Source organism: Mastacembelus armatus, chromosome 7 (genome assembly GCF_900324485.2).
Source record: "Mastacembelus armatus chromosome 7, fMasArm1.2, whole genome shotgun sequence".
Taxonomy (NCBI): Eukaryota; Metazoa; Chordata; class Actinopteri; order Synbranchiformes; family Mastacembelidae; genus Mastacembelus; species Mastacembelus armatus.
Window position 1 is genome coordinate 5,782,388 of NC_046639.1, and position 16,776 is coordinate 5,799,163.

The window sequence follows — 16,776 nt, forward strand, 5'->3', positions numbered from 1 at the left end:
ATAGTTAAGCATAGATTTAATTCCCTTTCTGTACATTTACTATTTGAGTAATCAATGGAGATGCACTGGAACCTAAACAAGTGGTTGTGATGTTCCTACACAAGTTTTTGTGACTCCACCATGTTGAGACATGTCAGGGGAAATTTATAAAACATGAGAATAAACTTGGATTATGGTTAAACTGCACTCAAGGCATCACTGATAAAACCTCTGCAATCACTTTTATTGACAGAGCTAATCGTAAAATGGCTTTTTTGAACCTCAATACTGCAAAGAACATTTGTTGTGTGTTCTTTGTGGGTTAATGTCTGCCAGATTTTGCCTGAAATGCTTTTAAGCTCCCACACATCAGAAGAAAGCTAAAAAGGAAGGGCAGACATGAACAGCCAAGGTCTTTTGTTAGCTCAGCACTCAGTGAATAGTTTGAAGATTTACATAATGAAAAGAGAAATAATACCAGAAAGTAACACATTCACAGTGATGACGTGCTCTTGGAGAGAGCACATAGCAGTTACTGCTTCTCTGAAATTTCCTCCAGTACTCCCTCTCTGCATGTTGCACAAATTCTTCCATCAGTACTATGAGTGTAACTGCTTATTGTTGAATTACTGAGGCAGTTCTGAAGTCACCACTGACTGGAACAAAGTTATGGTAAAAATGAATAATTTGTATCTGTATGACACACAAACAACCATAAATGTGATCTATTGTTTGTTTACACAGTGGTGTAAGAAATTAATCAATTGTGTCTTTGGTGTATCAAATACAGTAATGATCATGTTTATACGTCTATGCATTAAAATAAACTATATATTGTAAATACAGATTTAAGAGAAACTATGTGTACACTGTAAAGTACAAGTACAACATTACATTGTGAAAGAGGGGAAGCACCCATGTCAAAGCATATTCATAATGCATTATAAAAAGTGTCATCTCTATGGTGGCCACATTTCAAGTCCTCCTTCACCAGTGGGACAACAGGTTAAACGGCAATACAGCTGTATTTAACCTCCAGATACTGACAGATATCTCTATCTATACTTATGGCTAATTGCCCAGAGGTACAATTTCAGAAATAGTGTTGAGTAAATGAGTTTTGCCAACAGAGCAAGAGCAACCGTCTTCATTTGTAGCAACTGTGTCATTAATTAATGACATGCCTTGGGGGGGGTCTCCAGGAAATAAATTTCATGTAACGCCCCCAGAATGAATAAAAACAAACGTGCATGTATGTATGTGTGTGCATGAGTGTGTGTGTGCATGTTAAAGTGAGGCAGAAACAAGCATTTAAGTGAGAAGATGTGGGTTTCAGGTGTGGTTGAATCTTTAAAACCACTGATCGTCAAAATATCAGCGGTTCATTCAGAACACAAATACTCATGAAACCACTGCACTATAAAAAAAAATCCTAATTTACTAATATTAGTATAACTCAATCAGTAAAACAATCTTTATTGCAATCTTCACATGCAATTCATTTATCTAATATATCTATATTGAAGCTTTGGGGAAAGTTCAGTAAGACATCTCTTTCACATCTTGTCTTTATTCTTCTTTCTGCTGTCACCTCTCGTTTCTCATCCTGTCCAAGTCCCTACATTCACAATTCTCCACCATCAAAAACCATGTATACTAAATAATCTTTCTCACCTTCCCATTCCCATTATTATCTTATTATATTATACCAGGACTCTAGGGGATCCTGTCCTATACTCAATGAAGGACTGTCACATAGGTGGAGTCTTATCAGCACAATCCATCTGTTATTAACCCCAGTAAATACTGTTAAACATTGTCTATTAAACTATTATCACAATGCACATTATTGCTGTATCTTAGTTCAAAATACGTACAAATCCGGTAAAAATAAAATACCATGAGGCTGTGAAAGAGCATTGAGTTCACAATACAACTAATACATTAGTAGCACTACTAGTACAACTAGCTCTAATTAATATACCAATAGAGCATTTAGCAGAGTATCTGTATTGAAACCAGAACCATCATCATTTATCTTCATCATTTTTCACATAATGTTTGTACTGTTGCAAATGTAGGAAGTTGGACCTCTGCTTGAAAAATTCCCTTCATAAAGGTCTTTGTTCGTACTCAAAACCACTGTTCACGTTAGAATCAATCTTACAGACTAGGAATGTCACCACTTGAGATTACAGCCTCACTGTCCATTCTCTTGAATGTTGGGGATGGAGATTTGCAATGACAGCAGGCACTGACCTGTTCAAACTCAACAGATATAAGTGGCCTGTAAAAATTACCCAAGCTGGATCTTTACCTCCGCTCAATATAGGTATACAAGTCATAATCATCAAAAGAATCTTTATGTTAAAACGTTGTCACAATCCTAGGTCATCGCCTACTGGGCCTAAACCCACTGGATCTAAAGCGAACTTTGAATCATTTTTTTACAACAAAAACAGTCAAAAATAGCATTATGCAATATTTTGATACTGAGACTCACTGGGTTTCAATTTCTATGACTTTATCTCTGTATTTGCTGACTTGCTTGCATATATTAATATTACAATTCCCTAAAGTGGTGCTGCCCACAGTAGACAAAATAGACTGAGGTTGTCTTGGGGTTAATTTTTAATCGTAAAACGTTTAAAATAAAAAATCCAAATGGCATCCAAATAATATTACACTTAAAACAGAGCTGGTTTAACAGCACTGGGTTAGTCTGTTTCTGGTTATTTTGTAAAAAAAAAATTGTCACTTTTCCAAATTAGGTCAAATGTTTCTAGTTTGTAAGATGCAGTTTAATGCTGACAAATATTTTACATTTTTATTTTAGAATGTCAATCCAAAGTAAACTATATAGACAAAACTTCACTTTCATGTGCATAATCCTTTGTATCTAGAAGACAAACAAACAAAAAAGTTCACCTAAGGCTGTAAAACAGTAAATAGATGTCAGTTGAATATTCATGAAACTAAATTCTGCTGTTGCAAGGAAAGAACAAAAGCTCTTGTTCAGGATTTGTAGCCACAGACATGTATTTTGCTTATCATAAAGAGTTGAGGCATGAGCAAAACAGGTTGCCTAGCTCAATTCAAGGTTTAAAATCTGCCTAACAGAGCCTCTAAAGCTTGCTAATTATTATTATGCTCTATCTTGTTTCATCCAAGCCAAAATTAAAGTGGAAAGTGAGTAAGTGCTAGTGTATTTCTTGATTGAGCACAGTGACTGCAAGCAGTGGTAAGATAACTATTTGCTGACACAATTAATAGAGGTGTCGATCTTCTCATATCTCATCAAGATAGAGTCCATTTCCCAAAATGTAGAACTTTTCCTTTAACAACTTAATGATTTCTTTCCTACATTTTGTTACTGTTTCAAACAAGGCTATAACCTTCACTGTAAAAATACTCAATCAGCAAATATGGAGGAATTCATTATTATAGAAAATCAAATATGCTTCGGTTTTCACTCGTGTTGATTCTTGGATCTTTCCTTCCTTGCCGACAAGAGGTTTATATGAGGAGCATGAAATATTTCACATGGTTGAAGAGGTGGCCTCAAGGTAACACACTGTAGATAGACTTCTATTTACTCATACAGGGGCAATCATTAGCACTTTCAGAGGATTATGAGGCTTAATGTGGCATAATAGGGGATTTTACCTCCGATCTCATCCAAGTCGTGAGTTTGGGAGTGTTAAGATACTACTTCAAAAGTGAACTCATAACTGTCCATCATGTTTAATAGTGGGTGTTTAAATAAACACTCACATGATGTTTTGTGAGAATATGTACTTGTATTCATTTCATAAGTCACTGGTGGGTAATTTAAAGTCATAACTGTGCTGAATTCTACGTAATTCTCCAAAACTCAAACCTAGCACAAGACTACATTTTTGAGATAATTCTTAAAATAATATTAGCTGTAGCTGCTTAAGCATTGTTATCAAGTTACGCAGCAGAAAACAAAACACCAAAAATACAGAAACACCATCTTCCACAAACTGGAAAATCTCAGCAATGACATTTCTTTGGTTGCACATTATTTGTTTGGCCAGTAGGTGGTGCCCATGCTTTGCAATAAAACACTTCAGGCAGTGTGGTACGGAAATTATTGAAACATTGGTAAACGCATACTGAGGAAATATTAATTATGAGAGCATGTAATGGTTTCTCAATCATAATAGTAATGTGGTTTAACATGCATCAATGAGTTAAAATGGCAACACAACTGTTTCTGAACTGCTCATTCATTTCAAAATGAAAAATTGCCAGAATGTGTGCACTGAACTCAAGTGTAATAAACATATTACTATTTCAGACTGACTTGTTAATGTTGTAAGCACTGAAAAACAAACCACAGAAATCACATCCTCTTCCCACTAATTCTTGTGGTCAAACGGTGCTCAAGCTCAACTATGTAAAACCTTTAAAAAATCTACTTACTGAAAGACAGAAATAAAGAATAACAGTTCCAGGAATTCAATGACATTATTTTGAACAACTAACATGTGGCTAAAATTGGGCCAAGACATTTTCTGTCTCTCTAATATCCCATGTGTTGTATAGTAATGAGAAATGTTTGTGTGTGTTATAAGTCCCGTGAACCCTAAAACGCCAAACCACATAAGCACACGAGTGGATTGGGCTGTATAAGAGTATGAATATCAAAAGGCCAGCATTGTGCTTAACTGTGGTAGTGCAGTGGATTGTGGTGAAGTTCTGACATTGGTATGTTTGAAAAGAAAGAACATGAAAAACCCTTGTTGAGAAATTCTGTCTGATGGTTTTGTCTGACACAATTCATCTGACCGTCACAAAACCAGCACACCCATGGAACAAGTTACTTTATGTGAATAACGCTATACAACTTGGATTAATTATATAGAAGATAAAAGTGCTACTTGGGAGCTTTCTGTAATCAGAAAATGCATTACCGTACTTGGAAACATGACTAGCTCTAATGGTGGGCTTAAATTATTCCACTGTACAAAGACTGGATCAACACGTTACATTTCGCCTGTTACAGTGACTTCGAACCAGCCTCAACAAGGCTTTTTCACGCAATTGAATATCATTGTGCATCTGTGTTGTGTGACACAGTACAAGATTTGCCATGACTTAAGTGTGACAGTGATCCTGGCAACGGATCAACAGAGCAGAAATAGTTCCATTTTGCAAAAGTAACTCCCACTGTCAGTGTAAATGAGAAGAAAGAGTCAACTTTGTTTGCTCTGAGGGTAATCTGATAATAGTCATCACAGAAACATTTGCTGATATTGTGCTGCTTCTGTCCTGAAGCAATAAGCTGAAGGAACATGTGACCTATTCTGAATGAATGAGCTCCTCCCTCCTCAGTGAAAAGCATGTGCTGTGGGTCCCCACATAAGCTTCTCCAAGCCTGTACATTGCACCTGTGCCTATAAGCACAGTGTGTACTCAGCCACAAAAGTGAGACAGCATTGCTCAAGGTAACACAACAGGTTGTGACACCAACTCAGTATGTTTCTGGAAATGGGTCTTCAGTTTGTGTTTGTGTTTGTTTCATTGGAATTTTAACAGCAATATGTGATTTTTATTAGGAAATTTAACACATCTACAATAACTGTGAAAATGAACTTTTTGGGGTTTGTGAGTAGCGCCTTATCAGATAATCAATAAATTCTGAAAAATCTGAAAGAATTAGAAGTTAAAATTAATTAAGCAGTGACAATTATTTAAGACTAAGTACGGTTCAGACTTAATGAAAATGAATAATAAGGGGATACAGTGTTAAAGTTTTCTTTTCAATGACTGTTACCTAAAATGAGTTCTGATTTCTTGATATATGTGACGTGCAGAAACACTTCACAGCACAACACAAAAAAAGATTTGGTCACTGGCTTTGATATGGACACTTTGTCCTGCTCATGTAAAGTTTTTGTTAAAGGCTCAAGTTATTCTTTAGTTTGGGGTCTAAGCATTCTCTTTCCAATAGCGAGTAAAAATCAAAACTAAATGGTAGAAAATTCATAATAAAACCCATCCAGCTCGAGCCACTCAAACACATATTTGACGTTGTGGTAATCTTAAACCTATTACTTTCCATGATCATTCATCACATACAAGTCATTTTTACCTGAACTGTAAAGGTTTGAAATTTTGTTATTGTTAATGGATTATTTTAAGTTATGCTTCACAAAAGGTACAGAAGTCACCTGGAAAAACTAAAAATGAAGAACATTTATTATCTAAAGCTTTCTGGAAATTATGTTTTCTTTTATATATACTGATGGAAAAGAAACATTTTTGGGGAAAAAAAAGCTATAGGTTATATGTTTGACAAAGATTTGTCTTAAGCCGTGCGACCAGCAGTGAGGCATCAACACTTGACTTGACTTTCACTCTTGAGGATCACTGGGAGTCCTTTTAAGTCCAGCTGAAGAAACATCCCCTGATGTAACATCATCAGAGTACATCATTTAAACCTCAGGGCCCTCAGACAAATACCACACTTCGTTTCCTGAGTTCCACAATGTCATGTTGCAGAGATGAAAGTGTGCGGCAAATCATCACGCGTGTGACACCATCGTTCATCAGGAGAACATACACCCTGAAGACTGCCGGTTGGCAGATACTGGGGCAGTCTGCATCATCCCCTCACCTCAACCCCACAGAACCTGTGAGAAGCCCTGCAACACCACAGCAACCTGACCTCTGTCTGCCAAGGTCCAGCAGCTTATGGACTCCCCACAAATGTGTCAGCACCTCACAGCTGCACATTCAGAGGCTCAGTGGTTCCATGAGATGTCAAGCAGAAGCAGCTGCAGATAGACTGCTGGATAACTAGTGTTGATTTTTTTTTTTTTTTTTTTTTTTTTTTAACTATTGAGTGCACTTGTTTCCATATTGATTTTTTATTGAAATGTTAGATTTCTTTTTGCCATCAGTATATATTATGACTTACTCATGTTCCTATCATTTCAATATTTTTATCCACAAGTGAAATGCCCTCTCTTGCTCTCTTCAACCTGTTTAGGTTTCTTTGTTTTTTATATTTTGGACAATGTAGGAAAAAACATGTTGAACATCAGAAGTATAAAAGGTCATATAGTATATATGTTGCTAAAACTTCTACCGCCATTTGAAGTTTATTCACCCTCATTTTGCGGTGATTTAAAGGGAAATTTGACCACAGACATTTTCTATTTATGTTTGAATAGTAGAAAAACGACAAACTGCAACCAAATAAATTGCACTATGTGGCCTCGCTGCTTCTTTACAAGGATAAAAGTTTATCTTACAATTTTGTGTACCTGCCAACTGTGCAAACTAATACCGGAAGGACCAGAACCAGCCCACCATGGGCCAAACAGGTTCCTGTCACAGGTCTTTGTTTACTACTATAACTTCATGTTTGACATTTATGTTCTCCTTAAAGGCCTGAGGGGAAATGGTGCTCTGCAGCTGATCTCATAGCTGTCAAGCTTGATATTAGATGTGTGCAACATTTACTAAAGCAATTTGTTTGTGTCATGACAAAAGGGGAACAGGGAAATGTGTTTTCTTCCTTATGTTAACCTGAACACGACAGAGATACTGAAAGTTGCGGGTTTCATGATAATGACATATTGACCATTTGGTGTGCTGAACAATCAGTATTATTGAAGATGTCACTGAAGTTAGCCTTCACAGACTTAACAGTAGTAGAATAGTTTATTGGGACTGTAAACCAAACCTGATTCACTGCTCAAAAGAACCCACAGAAGTGATAAGTACATTGCTGCCTTAACTTCACGTGGTTAAAGAAGCCCTGTGGAGTTTTCTTGTAAACAAACAAAAGTTAGGTTTACATTCATTGTTATTTGCATTGTTTACATATCCATGTTTACTAGCTTGCTGGTGTTTGTCTGTACTCTATCTTTGCTGGTGGTGCATCGCAGCATGTTGTGTTACTGCTACCACTGATTGGGTTGTGCATTGTGTCGCAAAAAAAAAAAAAAAGAAGAAAAATAAAAAAGAAACAGATGGCACAACACTACTAAAGTTCAAAAACTCCACAGGGAGCCTTTAATGTGTGGATGTGAGGTATTTTCTTCTTTTTCTGGGAAAGGGCAGGGGGCCATCAGAACTTATCAAGTCAAGAAGTCAGGTTTGAGGTTATTAAGTTTTAAACGTTTCTACATTGAAGTGATTGGTAAAGAGAAGTGCCTGCTGCACTCTTCTTAAGCTAAATCAGTAATACAGACAGGTGGCAAATGAAAGGAAGACCTTGCATAATAAACCGTGGCGTGTGGTGCCCACACATTACTAAGGCAGCTCATGTTGGTCATTCTTTTAATTTATCACCTGTCTGCATCTGCTGCTTTGAAATTAAAACAAAAGAAATCAACTCTGTTGTATGTTGATTGTACTTGTGATGTGTTTTAGTGAAAGTAGTGTAAAGCTGTCACTTTTCAAATTTGATAAGTAGAAGTGTGTTGGTACATACGCATATGTACATAAATATTTGCTGCTGTCTGTATGAATATATGGAGACATATGAATGTATGTTTCAGTGTGAAGGAGACTGGTGTACAAACTGTCAGGGTCATGGGTGCATTTATTCCTTCTGAGCTATAAAAAAAAATATTTTTTACTTAACACAAACATGAGTCAAGGAGACTTATTTAAATACTATTCTTGTACTCTGATAGTAAATTAATTCCTACTTTCACAAAAACTCATAAATCTTTCATCTCTTAAGTTTGTATGCATGTGTAGTGAGTCGAAAGCGATGGCAGCTTTCTTTATTGTCAGGGCAATGAGGGCTTTTTTTTTTTTTTAGAGGATCAGAGTAATGAAGCATTTTACTGACAGTGGCCTGCTGACAATTCAGCATAATCTTCATATAATTGTAACAAATCTATTTGCTCTTTGAAGTCCAGGAGAAAACTCTTTCTAGTATCTGCACTGATCAATCCTCCAGCCCCTTCTGTGTCTCTGCAGCAGCACGAACCTTCTCCTCCTCCATATCAGATGCCCTGCCCCTATTCATTCAAGATCCTATCCAACCTAACATTTGTGTGTCTATGTAACAAATGGTCCAGGAGTGTCCATTTGTGTGTAGAGAGGTGACAGATAATGCACTGCAAGTTGCAATATCAAGAGATTTGAAAAAAAATATATATATTAAAAAAAAAAAAAAAACATACACATTTTCCCTACAAGGTTTCCATGACCCAAGGACAATAAAAGTTCAAGGGCTGAATGTATAAGGTACAAAGTGAATTTTATGGAGTGTTGGTTTGATTTACTCACTCAGTATTATATGCAACTGCCAAGAAATTGTGTCAAAATTAACCCATTGTTTAAAACGCTTTTGCACCCGCACAACCTAATGCTTGGACACTGGGGTCCTTCTTTGAAAAACTATGGCATCGTTACACAGACATCACAAAAACAGCATTTTTGAAAAGTTTGATGTGTGACAGTTTCAGTTTGTCGTGCATGAGCAAGATATTCTGAGGACTGTGGCTGTTACAAATGAATCTGCTATATGGCAACGACAGCAAGTCTACAGTGTGTTTAAAAGTGTGCACTGACAAAAGACGCCTATTTTTTGACAGCACATGGAAAAAATGTCATTTGGAAGCAAGTATATCTTCTTGTTTTAAAGCACTAATGTCAAACAAATGCCTTAACTGGGTGTTCTATTTGAGTTTAAGGGCTGTGTGCCTGTGTGCAATATTATTTCATATACCATATTTTTCAGACTTTAAGTCACACTTTTTTATTCCTCTGGCTTGCAGTTCGACTTATATAGTAAAACGATTAATATGTGTATAACTACAGTAATTTTGTCAAGTAGTCACTAGTGTTAGAGGGCACTCTTGAAGATTATCTGAAGATAATACTGTACTGCTGAAAATGTAAAAGCACTTATGTTCACTCTAAACTACAACTCCTAGTGTAACACAAATGAAAATGCCGCCCAAAAGAAAGAGTTATACTGCAGACTTCAAAGTGCAGGTAAAGTCCGCAGCTGAAACAAAGTTTGGAGTTAATGTCTGCATTCAGACAATCTGAGAAGAGGACATGCAACTTGACTTTCTCCCTAACATTGGCACAGTTGTTTAACGTTTCTTGAAACAGATGAATGAATTTCATAATACCTAGCCTACGTTCTTCATAGGCTAAGTTAGACTATAATTAGTAGAATTAGAAGTGCGACTTATACACCGAAGCTACTTACATATGTTTTTTTTCTGTTCAACAAGGCTGTTGTTGCTAAAAGTGACCTATACTCTGGTGCAACGTATAGCCTGGAAAATACGGTAATAAATCTTGTAAAATCCACCATTTTCTAAATATTGAGAAGTGAATAATTTGAAAAGGATATGTGCACTGTTTTATTAAGTACATGCTTTGGGGCTCAGGCCTCCATTAATCCTGTAATAATGTGTGCTGATATTTTGGAGAATCAGATTTTTTTTTTAAAAAGTTGTTTCGAGCTTTAAAAAAAACGTTAAATGTCATTAAATGTTCAGACATAAATAAAAAACACGACCATTTAGATTATTAAAATGAGAAATATTGGTAATATGTGACCATCTTCCCGTTAGCCCTAAAATGAACATGTAAAAACATATGTTTCATACGCACTGTAAGTTATGGTGGAAAATACTTAGCAAGGTAGGCAGCTAAATTTATAGTATACATAATATGAGGCATGTTTCCAAAATAAAAGGACTCTTTCCAATAGTGGCACTGTGTTAAGCCCTCCTCTTTACCAACTTAAGCTTCTTCCAACGTGTGTCCTTCATTCAGTGAGTGGCTGTCCTGTATTTTTTCAGGAGAGACCTTTGAGTTTCCAAAAGACCTTGGGCAAACTGGGTATCAAAGCCATGTTTTGACACATGAATACCACACAGCGTACAGCGCCCTGCCTACACAGACGAGTGGTGTGTGTGCTCATTTAGTAGTTTCTGGCTATAAGTGTGGTTTAAATGACTGCATTTAGTTGAACACTGGAATCCTGACCAGTGAAGACTGCTTCAGCAAAACATTTTGGACATTTATATTTGACATAGCAACTATAAAAGTAAACATACTTACCCACTGCTGACCCCTGCTACTTGGAGACAGAGTATGTGGGCAAATGAGGGTGTGTGTTTGTGCTTGTGCATGATTGTGTTGCAACGAATCAAAAAGAGGGAGGGGAATCATTGTAATGCCAAAAGAAGCACTGTGTGCACAGTGTTTGAGCTGCTGTATGATTTGAATGTGTATGAGTAGTGAATAGTACATACACTCTTTGTTAAACTTAGGTGATGGTATGGAAGGAGCCTCAACTTCTGTGAGACTGGGGTCGCAGCCTAAGGGAGATGCAGCCTCCTTTTGCCCTCCATCATCCTCCTTCAGCTCCTCCTCTTCATGTTCTACTATAGTTTTTCCTACTAATCTCTTAGACATCCTCTGACCCTGTGATGAAAACATGCACATGGGTCAAAATTAAGATATTTTAAAACATTCAAGTTTTACATTCTGGTTTCACATTAAATCAAACACAAAAAATGGAAAAGACTGAACGTCTCAGTCTCTTATGTTTAAATTCCTTACCCTTGTGAAAGGTCTAGCAGTGGTGGCTTTTCTCTGCCCCCGTCCTCTGGACTTGGGCACTTTAGGGACAGAGAGCGTCTTCATAGTGACAGCAGCATGTTGAAGGATGCAGTCAGTGCCACAGTAGACAGAGTCTGGCAGGGCCTGTTTGGAGCAACCAGGGCCAATACATAAGGAAAGAGAGCTGTCGGTCTCCATCTCAGTTTCAGGTTCAGGCTCTGGGCTCATTACCTTAGCCTTTTCCTCCACCTCCTCTGCTTCTGCAGCCTCCTGAAAGAACAAGACTTTGTTCATGCATATTAGCCAGTGATTAATGTTACAAACACTGTGATGATATATCACAGATTTACAGTCACACAGGAACAAGAGTAATACTGATAATAAAATAAAAACAAGCCACTGAAGCAAACAAGTTAAAAGCCATTTTTACTTTGTCATGACTCAGCAGTGAGCCATCTGGATTTCACTGGCAATCCAAATGAAACTCTAACCTGAAGGGCTTGGTGCTCTCTGTGCCCCTCCTCATTTTCAGCAGAAGGACTTTGTGTCAGGCTTATTGGCAAACTAAGCTCAGGTTCTGCCTGAGACTGGTGCTCAGACTGAAGTTGCTTCTGGGCAGTGCAGGGGGGGCAGATATATGTTTGCATGTTATGGCCCTGGGTTTCACTGAAACCAACGCAGTCACCGTGGAACCACTCTTGGCAACTGTCACAACAGATCATGAACCTAGATGGAGTGAACACACAGAACTGGTCAGGAAGTGAAACTGACAGACGGTTTAGGTATGCAAACCTTCAAAAGACCAACTTAACTCAAGAGAGCATATTACCAGAAATGAGCATGTACCTTTTATTGTGCTTTTGTCGGCAGATGCAGCACAGAGCAATGGAATCAAAACCGTCAGAGTCTGATATGCTTACAGGTCCTGCTATGGTTTTATCTGTCCTCTCCTCCTCTTTTGCATCAACATACTGGCCAGGGGTTGTATCGGTAACCTGATCTAAATCAGAATCTATTATTATGTAAGCTGGGCCTAATGGCTGAGCAGGACTCAGAGTGATATCAGAGTGAGCAGGTGATATCTCTGTTGCAGCAGCAGTGTGTAGATTATCTACTTTTCCCTTTTCTTGCAACTGCTGAAGCTGTTGTTCAGCTGGATTAACAAGCATCACCTCATCATCACTGTCCTCTGCAACGCTTGACTGAAGCTCCACTGCCCTGCCCTTCCCGCGGCCCCTTCCTCTACCTTTCCCCCTACCTCTTCCTTTGCCTCTCCCCCTTCCTCTGGCCTTTGCTCTTCCACCTTTCCCCCCTTTAGCCCTTGTGTCTCCCTGTCTGCCTTTAGAAGACAGTTTCTGCTTAATCTGCAACAGATTCATTTCATCACTGTCCTCTCCTTGACTAGAGATTAACACTACATCATCTATTTCTTCTCCCTTCACACTGTTAGAAGCCATCGACTGCATAATATCCATATCTTCACTAGGTTCCACATTATCAGGCAAATCTGTTCCATCTAGAGCCTGTGGGGCATCTATATCAGTAGTTTCCAAAATGTCAGGGGCGGCCAAGGCATCTGGGATCTCCAAAGTCAAACCCTCACCGCCACCAAGCAGTGAAAAAGCAGTGTGGAAGGCAGACCCAAAATCTTGCCATAAGCTGGGGTCAAGGCTTCCTCCTGTAGAAGCTTCTGAGGCTAGCTTGTTCTCCTCTGATACAGGTGAGGATGGGGCAGACCACTCAAGATCCTCTATAACAGTCCTAGCTGCATGAGTAGCTCTCTGGGTGGTGGGGATTTCTGTAGTTGTCTGGGGTCTCTGGTACTTTCGACGACTTCTGACCCTCCGTACGAGCGGGGGGCTGTGCGTTAGGTCTCCAACTTCTTCCATGAATTCCCTTCTAGCAATGGTTGTTTGCCTAAAGCCCCATGACTTTTTTACCTGTGACAGAGTCGGCCTAACACTCGACTCTCCCCCTTCTGTCTGGCTCTGCGGTTCCTCTGTAGAAAGACAGAAGCAAACAGGATTAACAGCAAATGAACTAAGTCTGGCCAAATAAGCAACTTAGAAAATAATCTGCTTTACCTGACTTTTTATCATCTGTGAAAGTGTTATTATCCACTGGGTCCATATTGAGCTCCATACGTAACAAGGCTGTCAAAACAAACATCCTTTGTTAGGATACAAGGTTAAAGAAATATTAACCATAAGCTATATTGGGGCTAAATGCAGAAAACAGGTACCTCTATAAATGATTATGCTGATAGCTGCCAAATCCTAATTTTCAGGTCATACAAGGTGTCTCTCCACATCTCTCTGTTGTTCTGGGTAAATTAGGAAGGGAAAATACAGGAAAGCATCAACATTAGAATAGGCAAATTGAAGTCACAAGTTCCTACTAAACAGTTAATTCAATTACAAATACAGTGGGAGATGGCAATCATTCAAAAAGTCATACCTCTAATACATGCACAAATGCACTTAACTGTCAGTAAATTGGGACTACCCCTAATGGGATGTAATATAATGCCCAGAAATACAGCTCACCTAAAGGTTAAAATGTTTTTTGTTTTGTTGACAGTTTGATTCAACTGCTCTCAAATTGGATGATGAGGGTTGTTTCTAACCATTTATCAGACACCACAAACACTTTGACCACTGTAACACTGAGGAATGCAGAACTGGTGTATTAGACATTGTATTAGTTTTTGATGTCTATACCTTATGGACTGATAAACCTTGAGCATGAATGGATTAACATCCTAAGTGGGGCCCTGTTGTCTCCACTATACATGGAAATTTCAATATTTCCCCAGACACTGAACAATGCACTACAGCTGAAATGATTAGTTGATTAATCAACAGAAGATTGTTAGAAAAACTGTTGCCAATTCATTTTCTATCAGCATGTGAATGAGGAAAAACAGGGTTAAGGCTAATTGTTGAGGGCAAAGGGTGAAGTGGACTTATGTATAGCTGTTAACATATTTATTTATGTTAACATGAATTTCCCTTTGGGAAAATAGTTTATCTTATCTTTATGTTATCTTATAACCATGTGAGCGACTGTGAGTTTATTTACCTTATCAGACGTGTAAAATTCAACAAAACTTTAAGTTAATCAGGGAACACTGTCCAATGTCACACACTTAAATCTGATCACACTATTTGCAAAATGTACACAAGTAAGACTAGCAGTGGAAAGTACATTTACTTTAGTATTGCACATAAGTTCAAGTTTGAGGTATTTGTACTTCACCACTATCTAAATGTTCACATATGTTACTACTCCATTACAAATTACTTGGAAATAATTTAGATTTTACTCTATTACACTATCTGACTTCTATAAATACTAGTTTTTGGCATTTGGCTTGTGACTTGTTACAGAAAAAGGGTGTGTAACTGGGCAGATAGGTGCATTTTTATGAGTTCCAGATTTAAGACTTAATCACCCACTAAACCTCATAAATGAATAACTTCCTAAGACCTAAAGAAGTAAACTTATCTGTGATGTCATAAAATGAGAGGACAGATTTTAAATATGAATACACATTTATGTAACAGAACCTTTGTTTTTCTTTCTATCCTACCATCTTACAACCCCTCAAATTTATCTTGCGACCACCAGATTAGGAAATACTGGACTGCTATATAAGTGCTACCCAAACCTGACTACAAAGTTATTAACAATCCAATATCACACACTGTCAGTCAAATATTTGGGGAGACCACAATTTTACCCAATGTACTCTGAAATGAACACAAATATTTGAAGATTTAAAAAAAAAACTCATGGTCTCTTTTGAGTGTTTATGTGATTCAGCAACCTTAATGCACTTATGACATAGCTTTTTACAACTGAAATCAAATATTATTGGGATATATAGCAATGTTGAAGATCCTACAAATGTGATTGACGTGAATGTTTCTTTGCTTTGACTCTTCACCTGGAGAGTCTGGAGACGATGCTTCTGTTCCATCATTTGCTCTGTTCTTTCACAGCCTGGAAGCAGTTTTTAGTTAAATGCCTTCTCCTCACCTTTATAGCAGTGAAACACAGTCCTATTTCCCATTGTGCTGTACTGTCCACATAAAGCTTCAGAGGGTGTACTGAAGTCTTTTCCAACAGTGCCTTACATTGACAGGTTTTGATTATTTTTAAGTACAACAAATACTGTATTTTAATTCCACTGCTATTGAAAACATCAGTACCTGATCTCTGAGGATCTTCAGCTTTTGTATCAAAGCCTACTTTTAGACATACCTGTAACCACTTATGGTATCAACTAAGGACACATTTAATGCCATTGATTCGTTAACTAGCTAAGGATTATTTCCATTAATGCTTAACTTGCATATTATTTTGTCTGTTTTGTGTACTATGTTAAAAGAAATAGTGAGAAATGCCACATACTCTGATTGTGGCAGCTCTTGAAGCGTTACGACTATTGATCCTTAATCAGACAAATGGTTCCAAAGAGTAAAACAGCCGCAGGCAGTCCACATTGTCCCCCATCCTCTAAACTTAAACACTGGTTAGCCTAATTTCTTCAGCCAGTACAAGCACAAATACGATACGTCCCTTCTGTGCAGCAGTGCAAACACCCGAGGCGTTTCAATAAAGGGAGTGGAGCAGTCTTGTCTCTCAATTCTCAAAACATGACCGACATTGTTCTCTGCAGCTAATCATGCTAACCGCTAGCTGCTAGCTGAAAATAAAGGCCATACCCTGCAAGGATACTGTCTCCAAAGACACCAGCGGCAGCATTAAACGCTGCACGCTTGTACACCACCACAACGAGAAAGAAGAGAAATCATACCTACGATATAAATGTTCATTTCCAGTTATAATTAGAATTGCTCTGGTAGCTTCTTAGCAAAACCTTCCATTTTATCTGCCTCGCTGACACGTAATCTCGCGAGAAGCATTCACAAGCGAGGTTTCGCACATATTTATTTGGCAGAGATTTTTTTGTTGAAATGTGACTTTTCTGTGATAAAATCCTAATCAGGTTTGACAGCGTTTAAAGGAAAGGTCATGAACCACGAACTTACTTATTTTATAAGAAGCTTATATTGCCAATTTCAATAGACACAGGCAGACCATAATAGTAATAATATATTACTATGAAGATGAAATTTCCACAGGTTTCTTTTGAATTTATAAGGAACTGTAATATCAGCCTAATATTGTCAATAGGACTGCAGATTA

At 37.8% G+C, this 16,776-nt stretch overlaps 1 protein-coding gene across 2 annotated transcripts in view; it reads right to left on the reverse strand.

The window, feature by feature from the left end:
* LOC113146149 (uncharacterized) overlaps positions 1 to 16,482 on the reverse strand; it is a 28,767-nt gene extending 12,285 nt beyond the window's left edge. Inside the window, exons 1-7 of one of the 2 annotated variants that reach the window (XM_026333454.1) lie at positions 16,385 to 16,482; positions 13,805 to 13,885; positions 13,647 to 13,715; positions 12,409 to 13,561; positions 12,054 to 12,288; positions 11,563 to 11,832; positions 11,253 to 11,424 (exon numbers count right to left, since the gene is read on the reverse strand). In XM_026333454.1, the coding sequence (XP_026189239.1) occupies positions 11,253 to 11,424; positions 11,563 to 11,832; positions 12,054 to 12,288; positions 12,409 to 13,561; positions 13,647 to 13,704 (1,888 nt within the window). In that variant the 5' untranslated portion in view covers positions 13,705 to 13,715; positions 13,805 to 13,885; positions 16,385 to 16,482. The remainder of the gene's footprint in view (positions 1 to 11,252; positions 11,425 to 11,562; positions 11,833 to 12,053; positions 12,289 to 12,408; positions 13,562 to 13,646; positions 13,716 to 13,804; positions 13,886 to 16,384) is intronic. The other variant, XM_026333455.1, reaches the window with a different exon arrangement.
* Between the last annotated feature and the right edge of the window lie 294 nt (positions 16,483 to 16,776).